Genomic DNA, 12,825 nt, shown 5'->3' with positions numbered 1-12,825 from the left:
ATCAACATGGATTCCGGAAACAGCGATCGTGTGAGACCCAACTCGCTTTATTTGTTCATGAGACCCAGAAAATATTAGATACAGGCTCCCAGGTAGATGCTATTTTCCTTGACTTCCGGAAGGCGTTCGATACAGTTCCGCACTGTCGCCTGATAAACAAAGTAAGAGCCTACGGAATATCAGACCAGCTGTGTGGCTGGATTGAAGAGTTTTTAGCAAACAGAACACAGTATGTTGTTATCAACGGAGAGACGTCTACAGACGTTAAAGTAACCTCTGGCGTGCCACAGGGGAGTGTTATGGGACCATTGCTTTTCACAATATATATAAATGACCTAGTAGATAGTGTCGGAAGTTCCATGCGGCTTTTCGCGGATGATGCTGTAGTATACAGAGAAGTTGCAGCATTAGAAATTTGTAGCGAAATGCAGGAAGATCTGCAGCGGATAGGCACTTGGTGCAGGGAGTGGCAACTGACCCTTAACATAGACAAATGTAATGTACTGCGAATACATAGAAAGAAGGATCCTTTATTGTATGATTATATGATAGCGGAACAAACACTGGTAGCAGTTACTTCTGTAAAATATCTGGGAATGTGCGTGCGGAACGATTTGAAGTGGAATGATCATATAAAATTAATTGTTGGTAAGGCGGGTACCAGGTTGAGATTCATTGGGAGAGTCCTTAGAAAATGTAGTCCATCAACAAAGGAGGTGGCTTACAAAACACTCGTTCGACCTATACTTGAGTATTGCTCATCAGTGTGGGATCCGTACCAGATCGGGTTGACGGAGGAGATAGAGAAGATTCAAAGAAGAGCGGCGCGTTTCGTCACAGGGTTATTTGGTAACCGTGATAGCGTTACGGAGATGTTTAACAAACTCAAGTGGCAGACTCTGCAAGAGAGGCGCTGTGCATCGCGGTGTAGCTTGCTCGCCAGGTTTCGAGAGGGTTCGTTTCTGGATGAGGTATCGAATATATTGCTTCCCCCTACTTATACCTCCCGAGGAGATCACGAATGTAAAATTAGAGAGATTAGAACGCGCACAGAGGCTTTCAGACAGTCGTTCTTCCCGCGAACCATACGCGACTGGAACAGGAAAGGGAGGTAATGACAGTGGCACGTAAAGTGCCCTCCGCCACACACCGTTGGGTGGCTTGCGGAGTATAAATGTAGATGTAGATGTAGATATAGAGATGGGCTGCCGCAGTTCGCCGCGTGATTGTAAACCGCACTGTTGTACAGTTGGAAGGCCTGCTACTGGGGCCTCTGCCGCGACGCAGCTGAAGGTGAGTGTGTGTGTGTCCTGCCGGCAGACGCACGCGGAGCGGGCGGCCGAGGAGTCGTGGCTGGAGGTGCAGCCGCACCCCGTCTTCTCGCCGGACGGCGGCAGCTTCCTGCTGCTGGCGCCCGTCAAGGAGACCAGCACGCACTCGTACACGCACATCAAGCACATCACCATCACCGAGCAGCGCATCGCCGTGCTCAGCCACGGCAACTACGAGGTGATGCGCATCCTCGCCTGGGACAACGACAACCACCTCGTGTAAGCACCAACTCACACAGTCTCTACCTGCAGCACTGTGGCTATACGTAGGAAGAGTCTCTACCGTGCAGTAAAACCTTCGCACGTTCATTGCAGTAGTTCGTCGTGGTTTCTGATCAGTCCCCAGCGACAAAGTAGAAGTTCAGAATCACTACATTTACATGGGCTCCCGAACCCCAAATCTGCAAAACAGGCTTCCCAGTTCCACTTTTTGTTGCATGTGTAAAACACAGGGCCGTGCCGAGGTAACCCTGCGCCCCTGACACAACTGCGAAAGCTTACTCCCTCCCTCTCCCCTCCATAAAATTTTGTGGAAGTTTTCCTACTCTCAAATGAACACGTCTGCCACTGCTAGCCCATCAATTCAATATAAATTTGGTTACTGAATTTAAAATGGTTGTATCTTAAGGGGCTCCGGAACGCCCTATACTTGCAATGTTAAAATAACGCTTATAAATTACATCTTTCCTCACAAAGTATTTGAGGTAGGAAGTTGAACTTTTTACAGATTATTTATTGGAATATGGGCTACAACTTAACACAGGGATTTTACAAAATTTTAGTTCAGTTATTAAAGATGATTTTTTTTCAATTGTAATGAAAATTCACAACATTTTTTGCAATTTTTTATTTATATATCCAAAAATATACAGTTTTTTGGAAAAAGGCTGTGTTAAATTATGGAGAAGGTACTGTGTAACATTTACTGAAAGTTTCAAACAAATATGTTTGGAAGATCCTTAGAAAACATGTAATTAGTATGAGAAAATAAAAGTTTTGGGAATCTAGCGACAAAGATTGGATTAACTTTTTAGTGCATTCCAGGTCCATAGGATGGATTATCTTCATCCTCTGCAAACTCCTCCTCCAGCTTCCTCTTGTTCCTCCTCCTGTTTACTCTTGCTTGTATTTCTAGACTCTTTACAGCCCTGTCTGCAGCCCGAAGGCGTTCCTTGTCTAAAGCAAGCATCGCTCGTACCATGTTAGAACCTATCTTCATTCCCATATTTCTAAATACCTTGCACCTTACAATGTTGCCATCATTGAAAGTCGCAACAGCATCATATACACCAAAGTGAAGTGTTTCTATTCCAAGACTCAAGAAACAGAATTAATTACGAATATTTTCGAGATAACGACAGAGTAAATAAACATGAAACAATCGACAATCACACCAGCGATATATATTGAACCATCACAGGTTAGCCACAACACATACTTTATCTCACATCACTAAAATGTACCTGATGAACACGGACGTTAATAATAACACCATTTGACAGCAGTTTAACAGCGCCACAGTGGGTCACGCCCATGTAGAACACATTTCAAAAATTTTTTAAAAATGGTTGTAGTCTTCGGAATTGAATAAATTATATATATATTAAAAGGTAATAGTCTGCAGATTCAGAAAACGCAAAAAAGTAAAAATTGAACTTTTCATGATTTTGAGCCTTTCCGGAGCCCCTTAAAACTATACTTAACAAAAATTCTGCATGTCGAAACACACTGCCGCGCGGGATTAGCTGAGCGGTCTAAGGCGCTGCAGTCATGGACTGTGCGGCTGGTCCCGGCGGAGGTTGGAGTCCTCCCTCGGGCATAGGTGTGTGTGTGTTTGTCCTTAGGATAATTTAGGTTACGTAGTGTGTAAGCTTAGGGACTGATGACCCTAGCAGTTAAGTCCCACAAGATTTCACACACATTTCAACATTTGCCAAGGACTGCGAAAATGGCTACGTAATGAGACATGACAGAAGAATTAGCACAATACTGAACAAAGAAATTGAAGGCTTTTTTTAGAGTGTGTCAGTTTAATTCGCACTAGAACAACACAAAAATAAGTAATACATCAGCAACGCCATCTTCCAGTGTTCTTAAGATATAGATGCTTGAGTAATGGAGCCAATGAATCACAGCAAAGCATACTAAAAAGTATGCCCATACGCAGGCAAATCAGTCGGCCGACTCGTCCGTTTACCGGGCCTGCCCCTATCCGTTCGCCTATGTGTGGGCGATAGGTTTGCAGTCGGGTGTGTGGTCCAGGTGCGTCGGTTTCACTAGCGAACTTCTACCTGCTGGCCGCGACCGCTACCTTCCATACCACAATCTGTCAGTGCAGGCATGTACGGTCCGCCAAGCAGTCGCCATTCTCCACACACAATTGGAAGGGTCACCGAGTGAGTCGGTACAGTGCTCGGGCTGTGAATGGGCAGCTTCACACGAAGGCCCAACTTATTGAATAAGGAAAGTACAGAGTGATCAAAAAAGTATAAATTTGAAAACTTAATAAACCACGGGATAATGTAGATAGAGAGGTAAACATTAACACACATGCTTGAAATGACATGGGGTTTTATTAGAACAAAAAAAAAACTAAGTTCACAAAATGTCCGACAGATGGCGCTGGAGAGCAAAACTGCTACCGTAACGGGTGGGAGGTACGCCGATATGTTACATAATCGCATCATCCCCAGCCTGGCTGATAAACACCTGCTGCAACGTACGATTTTTATGCAGGATGGCGCTCCACCCCATATTGCTAGACGCGTGAAACATCTCTTGCGCGCGTCGTTTGGTGATGATCGTGTGCTTAGCAGCCACTTTCGTCATGCTTGGCCTCCCAGGTCCCCAGACCTCAGTCCGTGCGATTATTGGCTTTGAGGTCACCTGAAGTCGCAAGTGTATCGTGATCGACCGACATCTCTAGGGATGCTGAAAGACAACATCCGACGCTAATGCCTCACCATAACTCCGGACATGCTTTACAGTGATGTTCACAACATTATTCCTCGACTACAGCTGTTGTTGACGAATGATGGTGGACATTTTGAGCATTTCTTGTAAAGAACATCATCTTTGCTTTGTCTTACTTTGTTATGCTAATTATTGCTATTCTGATCAGATGAAGCGCCATCTGTCGGACATTTTTTGAACGTTTGTATTTTTTTTTGTTCTAATAAAACCTCATGTCATTCCAAGCATGTGTGTCAATTTGTACCTCTCTATCTACATTATTCCGTGATTTATTCAGTTTTCAAATTTATACTGACTTTTTTATCACCCGGTATATATGTCTACCGATACGAAGACTAAAAATTTTCCGAAATATTGTTAACCAGCCACGAAGGGTTTAGTACTGAATTATTTTTATTTACACAGCAGATCGTATCAGCCAAAACATAGAAGCAGCAGAAGTCCTGACCGTAGGGTCAGGTACACTGCATATCCCCTCCAAATCGTCTTTTGCTTGTTTCCTCCACTGTCACGTCTCCTTCCAATCCGCAGTCGGCAAAAATCGGCAAAAAATGGAAGTCATCGGTCAAACATCATATTTACTTCAGCACTCGCTCCCTGACCTTTGAGATTCTACGATACAGTAGCAAAGTTGCACCAAGATCTCCGGTGTTGAACATGAGCAAGCTGTGTAGATGGCAGCTGCACTTCGCCATGTCAACCATGTTAGAGACAGGCGTCTGCTTGGCAGTAGCAGTTTATTTATGAAACTGTAGAAACGAGGAGGGCCTACATGGTGTGTACAGCTGGAGACTAAGGGAAAACTTATTCTCGTAAGCAAAAGATAGGAACACAAGGATAAGTGAACTCACGTACCTCTTACATTTACTTCTAAAAATCATCTTTTTCTCGGTCAGTTTTTCCTCGCTATCGCTGCCTGCGCCCTTACCGGGGGTCTATCTCGTCACGTCCTACGTACGACCCTGGTAACACCCTAATATCTAAATTTAGAAATTCGGTTCTGGCTGCAAGAGATCCGTTTGCACAATTAGTTTTCGGCTCCATATAAACTCTCTACCGCATTTCAGCTATGGCTCGTTGTTTTTTAAAATGTTGGTTAATATGAAGGAAGTAATTTGGTTTAGAGTGAAGCAGAAGAAGAAGTACCTATATTTAATTGATGAAAGGCGCAGTTTTTAATTTCTGTAATGGAAAGAGAAATGAATGCTGATGTTCGCTGATGAGCCAAAACACCACGATGACCTCATTAGAGTGTGGCAGGTCGGTGGTAAGTTTCCGGGGGTACGTGGCTCCTGGCGTCTGCACACCAATTCCCGTAAATTAGTGGGCAGTGATCTGTGGGTGGTTTGGCTCAAATTTCGCGGATTTGGAGTCCAAGACAACATGAGTTCAATATCACGTTCCTCAAACCACTGTAGGACGATTCTGGCCCTGTGAAATGAATAGTTATTATGATGGAAGAGATCCTCGCCGTGGGGAAAGACATCAAATATGAAACGTTGCAGATGGTCCCAATTAATGTCCACGTAGCTCACAGCTGTCATGTTGCTTTCTGTTACTACCACGGGTCCCATCGAAGCCCAGGTGGATACCCTACTACTGCTTCCATGAGTCTGCGTCCGCGCAGCAGTGCAAGTTTCGCCTTGATCACGGCGTATCCGGACACAAATTGGTGTAAAAAAAAGCAACGTGATTCATCCAGTCAGATGAGACGTTTCCATTGATACACGCTCCTATGTCGACGACCCCGTGTCCACTGCAGTCGTAACTGGGGTTGGGTTGTTTGGGGAAAGAGACCAGACAGCGAGGTCATCGGTCTCATCGGATTAGGGAAGGATGAGGAAGGAAGTCGGCCGTGCCCTTTCAAAGGAACCGTCCCGGCATTTGCCTGGAGCGATTTTAGGGAAATCACGGAAAACCTAAATCAGGATGGCCGGACGCGGGATTGAACCGTCGTCCTCCCGAATGCGAGTCCAGTGTGCTAACCACTGCGCCACCTCGCTCGGTAGTCGTAACTGACGATGTCTTTTGGTCAACATTCGGACACACAGGGATCGTCTACTGCGGAAACCCATTATCAACAATGTACACTGAACTACGTGTTCAGAAACACTTGTGCTTGCACCAGCACCATACTCAGTTGCCATATGTGCTTTCCCTACCGCGCTTGCAATTACAACGTCACTATCCAGCCTCCCGGTGGGCAGCTCTCATAACATTTGCGCTCATGAGTGTATTTCTTGTATTTCTAAAATCAATTTGCTTGGCATCAACCACACATTCTACGTAGCTAGCTGGTTTATAACTTGCTATACCGCCTCTCGCTTTTGGTGGCAAAAGCTCGAGTAAAAAATCAATGGTTGGTGACAAAACTTCACTAAGTCTATGCACAAGATCAAGCACATGTCTTTACTCATCAGGAAGTTTTCTATCCATTCCTAGTCTCGAAAACGTCGTAATGTGACAATATTCGACCAGTTATGGATCCGTATTTTAGCACTATCCTGCGGTGTCCAGTGGGTGTAATACAACAGTTTTGAACACATTAATTGGAGTGCATACGATTTTTAATCATCAGTTCTTCAGGATTTTGAAACATCTCTTCCTTTCCCACCTTCACCTCAAGATTACACTGACATACATAAGAAAGTCATATTCTCTCTTAATTAAAAATACTAGCTGAGTACCCAGTGTTCCCCATGTATTACTCATTCTAATCTATTCGTTCATCTCCTCCTTCCTCCTCTTTCTGACCGTCTCCTCCTACACCTTCTGATCGTCTCTTCACTCCCCTCTCTCTGTCCATCTTCTCGCCCCCCCTTTCCCCATCCATCTCCTTCCACCCCTCTCCCTGTCCATAAGCTCCTCCCCATCTGTCCATCTGTTTCTTTCCATCTCTTCATCTCCTCCTCCCTGCTCCCCCCTCTCTTTATCCATCTCGTTCTGCCCCCTCTCTGTTTCCATCCCCTTCTCTTCCCCTTTTCTGCCCATCTCCTCCTGCCCCCTTCTCTCTCCACGTTATCACCCCCACCCCAATAGGACGTTGCTAGTTCTTACTCCCACAGTATTTCTTTCCAGATAGTGAGTAATATGAGCACCACGTTTTGTTGAAATCGATCCAGGTGTTAAGGAAGAGTTTTTTTCCCATGACTTTGGCAGCGTACGCACATGACACACATACACTGATCAGCCAAAACACTATGACCACTGCCCACCGCAACGTTGGATGCCGCCTGGTGAAGTTGCGGGCATGTGACACGGTAACAAAAGTATGTTAGCGAAACAGACACGGACGCAGTATCACCCTAGCGAAGATATGGGCTGCAAATGGTGGAATCCATTGAGACTAGCGACTCTGACAAAGGGCAGATTATTACTACGCAGAGCCTCCAAAAAGGCGAATCTGGTCGAATTATCACGTGCTACTGTCTTTAGCGCCGACGGAAAGAGGTAGAAGGACGGGGAACCTGCTGCTAGGAGCTAAATGTTTGGACGTCCACGACTCATCACAGAACGCGGGATTTGGAGGCTTGTCTACTCTGTAGAGTAGGATAGATGGCGATCTGTGGCATCTCTTCCGGAAGAGCACAAGGTTGGTGCACGCACAAGTGTTTCGAAGCACACCGCCCATCGTACATTGTTGAACATGGAGCTCCGGAGCAGACTACCCCTACGAGTTCAGGTGTTGATCCAACGACGTCAGTTACTGTTTCAGTGGGCACGGGGCCATCCGGACTCGACCGTTGATCAATGGGAACGTGTCGGCTTTTCGGGTGCTACACAAGGTCGCTGGTCGTCGCCACAAATGCCGTCATCGAAGTGAACGGAGACTCGAAACGTGCAGCGTGCCACTTACTCAGAGTCGCGCGAGCAATATTATGCCCTGGGAGACACTCTCCCGCACTTGTATGGGGCCTGTGGTAGTAGTCGAAGACACGCTGACAGCTGCGAACCACCAGAATCCCTTCATGCTTAATATCTTCCCCGCAGGCGATGTCACCTTTCGGCAGTATAGTTGTCCGCGGCTCGGAGCCAGAACCGTGCTACAGTGGTCTGAGGAGCATTATAGTGAATTCACGTTGATGTCTCCGCGACCAGATTCGCCTGATGTAAATCCTATTCAATCCATCTGGGTCGCTATTCGGTCCCATCATCGCATATGCAAATCAGCGGCCCGTTATTTACGCGAATTACCTGTCCCTGTGCATAGACATGTAATGCTGCATATCTCCACAAACCTACCAACAATCTGTCGGGTCCCTTACAAGCAGAATCAGTGATGTATTTCATTCCAAAGACAGACTAGCAAGCTATGAGGCAGGTGGTCATAATGGTATGGCTAATCAGTGTATTTAACACATCTTATACATATTTCTACACATATTTCACCCGTACCTCTAGCGAATTGTGCCCTGCAGTTTAATTTCCAAGCAGCTCAATGTTTATAAGGTCATATCTCCAAAACCATGCGTCATACATTGGTACACTCATTTCAGAAACAGCCAGTGGTATACGTATATACTGTCTGAGAAATGTATTGCGAATTGCGTTACTCTTCGTTAGACCACTAACGGACTTAAAAATATACTTGAGGTTCCTCAACAAAATGCATGAAACAATATCCAGAGTCACAGTAGGCACATCTGGCGAAAGCAGTATCTGACCAGTCACCAGAATTACAATCTTGAGCGGCAAAATCGAATGCTACATGAATCACATTTTTGAATTCAGCAACACGTGCGGGAGAACTGTACGCAGCCACTTGCCAGGAATATTGAAGCATAGTATACAGCAGGTTGTGAACAATAGAATGCGTTTTAATTATGAAAATACTATTTCCATATTTCGAGTGTCAATGTCAATGCAGAGAGTCCTTACAGAGTCTGTTATCTTTCATGCTCATATGTCATATTGTCGGAAGAAATATATACCTCCAAAGGCTGCATGTATTTTGTTGTTTTTGGCACAGTCATCATGCATCCCATTCACTAAAAGTGATTTTAAATGGTGTTTTGCCATTTTCGCACTTTTACTAGCCTTCAGATGTGTGCTTCCTAGAAGACTGTCTTCAATAGCCTCTTTAGATTTCGGGCCGATAGTATTTTCTTGAAAACAAGTATGAAGTTTTATTCTTAGATGTCCACTCACTAAAAGCGCAACAGCTACTGCGTAATGATGAGTTCTATTTTGTGCAGACTGAATCAACGAAATGGTTGATTTTTCGCCTTTTTTGGGTAGTGTCGCACCAGCAGCTAGCTCATGTTCAAATCCACCTTGATCAGTGTACGAAATGCAGTGTGGCTGTATCCTGAAACCCACGGTTTTCTAATTTACTTCTACGACAAAACGGGCCCCACGCTGGCGAATACTTTTGTCTGTACATCATTGGCTGTCATGATGACAGAGATGTGTCTACGGCACATTCTGCGTTTTTTCTTGAGACGTGCTATGAAAACTGAGTATATTTAGTGCCCAGTTTCTATTCCTTTTTGCCCAAAAGTTCAGGTTCCAGTAATGACACATTTTCTTTCATTCAGCGCTGTGTGAAATTAGGGTAGAATGTGTTGTTTTATTTCGAGTTCTTTGACTGCCTTTTTCCCCCGAAATGAATGTTCATTACGTCTTCTTTTCTCTAGATAATCAAATATTACTTCGATGTGCTTTTTATAGGTGGATGTCTCTTCAGTGGAGGTGCATGATAATCACCATAATTATACTCAAGAAGTTCTCCCGAAAATTTTGTAAAAATACTAACAGTATGGTATTTCTTTTCCGGTGGAGGTTCATAGTCACCAGAACTGTTAGCTTTTCTTTGAGGAGTACTGTTTCCGCCACTGCGCGATTACAACAGTTGACTCAGACTGAAGCACGATCGTTTTGCGGTTTGGTCCTCGCTTTGGTTTCTGTGTGATCTGAGAATATCACCGACAGATATTTAAAATTATGAACCCTTTTATATGTTCCGGATCCGACTACCGAGATTTTCTTATCAATAGCCAGGTTGAACAATATTGGTGACACACCATCTCCTTGTGTCAACCCTGCTTTATGTAAAAGTCTGCGTGACTAGTTACCAGAGCGCCACTTTGCCTTTGAAATCAGTGAGAGAAACTCGAACTAGTCTGACGAATTTCTTGGGTATTCCAACCTCGGTTAGGCAATTCACCAGGCTCTCCTAGTGGATCCTGTCACGCCCTCTTAAAATCTATTAAGTGGATGTGCAGGTTTTCGCCGTATTTCTGCATCTTGTCGATCAGCTGTTGAAGCACACAGATGTTGTCGACTGTCGAGTGGCCCTTTCTGAACTCCACTAACATCACCACCACTTCCTCTGCAAGTGTCGGTATATTGGGAATGGACATAAGAGGGAAGACGGTAGTATTTTTGGGGTCGAGTTTGAGCATGGAACAGGCATTCAGTGTCAGGAGGGGTGGGAATTTAATGAGACGGTAAAGAATCCCTGTGGGGAAGGTACAGGGAGGCAGAAAGCAATGTGGTGGGCTTGACTTCCAAAGATCTGGACTGGGTATGTTACACTTGCATGGGGGGGGGGGGGGGGGGATGGGTCAGATCAAGGTTTTGTAGCTGTAGAGGCCAGCTACTGGATTCAGTGGTTTTAATATACTGTGAGCTTTTTGTTAGTTGGTTACTAGATGAGGTTTCCATGTTAGTTGGCACTCAAAAATTAGTCTAAGATATTTTAGTGTATCAGTTAATCTGATGTGACTGTGTTGGTCTAGCAGGTAGTGGACTACAACTGGAAGTCCCAGAACCAATTCTGGATGAGGCGGGCATTTTTCCTCATCCCAGCCCCTTCAGGGCAGCCGCAGCCTCGAGTCCATTAAGCCTGATACCAAATAAGTAGTGAAAATCTTTCATGCAGACAGAAGGAGGCACGGCCATGGGCCCACCATCCTGCCCCTAGTGGTGCGACAACGAAGGTCTGTACACTAGTTACAATCAGGCCAATGGCTCTTTCATGGGCTTTTGCCACGGATTTTACGTTTACACTACTTTTACTGGATAGGACAGTCGTAAATAATGAGATAGAAATCATCGAGGAGGAATATAATTGGTGCCAGAGCTTTAGAGGGGTTTGTCTTGATGAGCATATGTTGCACGTACTATTTTCTTTCGTTGATTGTTATTTCATACTCCTGCCCTGTGTGGGAACGGGTGGGCTGGCAGCGGCACAGTTCGCCGCTCTTCAGCCAAGAGACTATAAAAAATATCATGGGAGAACGCTACATACATAAAATACGGGGATAAAAGATGAAGGTTACATGTGAGAAGGGGAAACAATTGGAGTTAAAATATATAAAAAATGGAGAGGGGTAATTTTATGAGTCACGTTTACAAAAAATCCAGATAATGATTAAAATGACAATCGATAATGACATGGCACATAAACACTGGCGGCACGAATAACACAATTAAAAATGGCGTTCACAGTAAGCGATGACTACACTGAACGCACACAGCACTTATGTAACATACACGGTGAGCACCAAAACACCGCTTGGTGAGTTGGTCGAGCGGTTCTAGGCGCTACAGTCTGGAACCGCGCGACCGCTACAGTTGCAGGTTCGATTCCTGCCTCGGGCATGGATGTGTGTGATGTCCTTAGGTTAGTTAGGTTTAAGTAGTTCTACATTCTAGGGGACTGATGACCTCAGAGTTACTCCCATAGTGCTCAGAGCCACTTTTGAACCAAAACACGATACAGAGTAACTGGATTAAAATTGGAATGACCTGCGAAGTGAGGAGAGGTCGGAGAGGAGGGAGAGAGAAAAGCGACAAGGTGGGAAAGGTGTGGAGGATGGAGCAAGCCAGGAAGGAGAGCAAGGACTGGGAAAGGAGGGGAAGGAAGGAGAGGAAGCCCTAGGGAGGAAGGGAAAGGAAGAGGAGGGTCAGAAATGGAAGGGAGTATAAATACTGGGGCGAAGCACATCATCCAAGGTGGGTAGACGCTGGAAGTTTCTTTGGTAGCGAAGGTGGAGGGTGTAAAGATGGAGAGAGGTTGGGACACAACAGTAGAAGCAGGGTGTGAAGAGGAAAGGAGACATCAGGGGGTTAGGGGGAACGAGACGGCGGTTGATGTACAGGATATGGATGTGTTCGAGGAAAAGGAGGAGATGTGGGAAAAGGATGAGGATATAGGTCCCCACGCATAAATGGCCCGGGCTTGCAGCTCCATAGGAGCGTAGCTTATAGCTGGGGCCGTGCTACGTTCCAGTAGCTACGACCAGCGGCGCCAGTCGCAGCTGCAGCCACTGCCCTGTCGCAGGTACTACCTGGGCACGCACGACTCGCGGCCGGGCCAGCAGCACCTGTACGTGGTGCCCGACCCGTCCACGGACGACCCGCGCCGCCTCGAGCCGCAGTGTGTCACGTGCGACCCCAGCGGCCCGCTCTGGAGCTCGCGCTACTGGTACGCCAATTGCTCCCACTTCTCCGCCGCCTTCGCCCCCGGCGGCCACGGACAGCGCTTCTACGTGCTGCAGGTCAGTTCCGCATGCGT

The 12,825-nt window shown here is 45.8% G+C and overlaps 1 protein-coding gene across 4 annotated transcripts in view; it reads left to right on the top strand.

Annotated features, from left to right (window-relative positions):
* Positions 1-12,825, top strand: part of LOC126191140 (inactive dipeptidyl peptidase 10) — a 1,759,372-nt gene that overhangs the window by 1,601,878 nt on the left and 144,669 nt on the right. For all 4 annotated transcript variants that reach the window (XM_049931893.1, XM_049931895.1, XM_049931894.1 and 1 more), the window contains exons 12-13: positions 1,321-1,550; positions 12,592-12,808. In XM_049931893.1, coding sequence (XP_049787850.1) covers positions 1,321-1,550; positions 12,592-12,808 — 447 coding nt within the window. The remainder of the gene's footprint in view (positions 1-1,320; positions 1,551-12,591; positions 12,809-12,825) is intronic.

Source organism: Schistocerca cancellata, chromosome 6, assembly GCF_023864275.1.
Source record: "Schistocerca cancellata isolate TAMUIC-IGC-003103 chromosome 6, iqSchCanc2.1, whole genome shotgun sequence".
Classification (NCBI taxonomy): Eukaryota; Metazoa; Arthropoda; class Insecta; order Orthoptera; family Acrididae; genus Schistocerca; species Schistocerca cancellata.
Note: the sequence above shows the minus strand (reverse complement) of the source record. Positions and strands in the feature narration are given on the sequence as shown.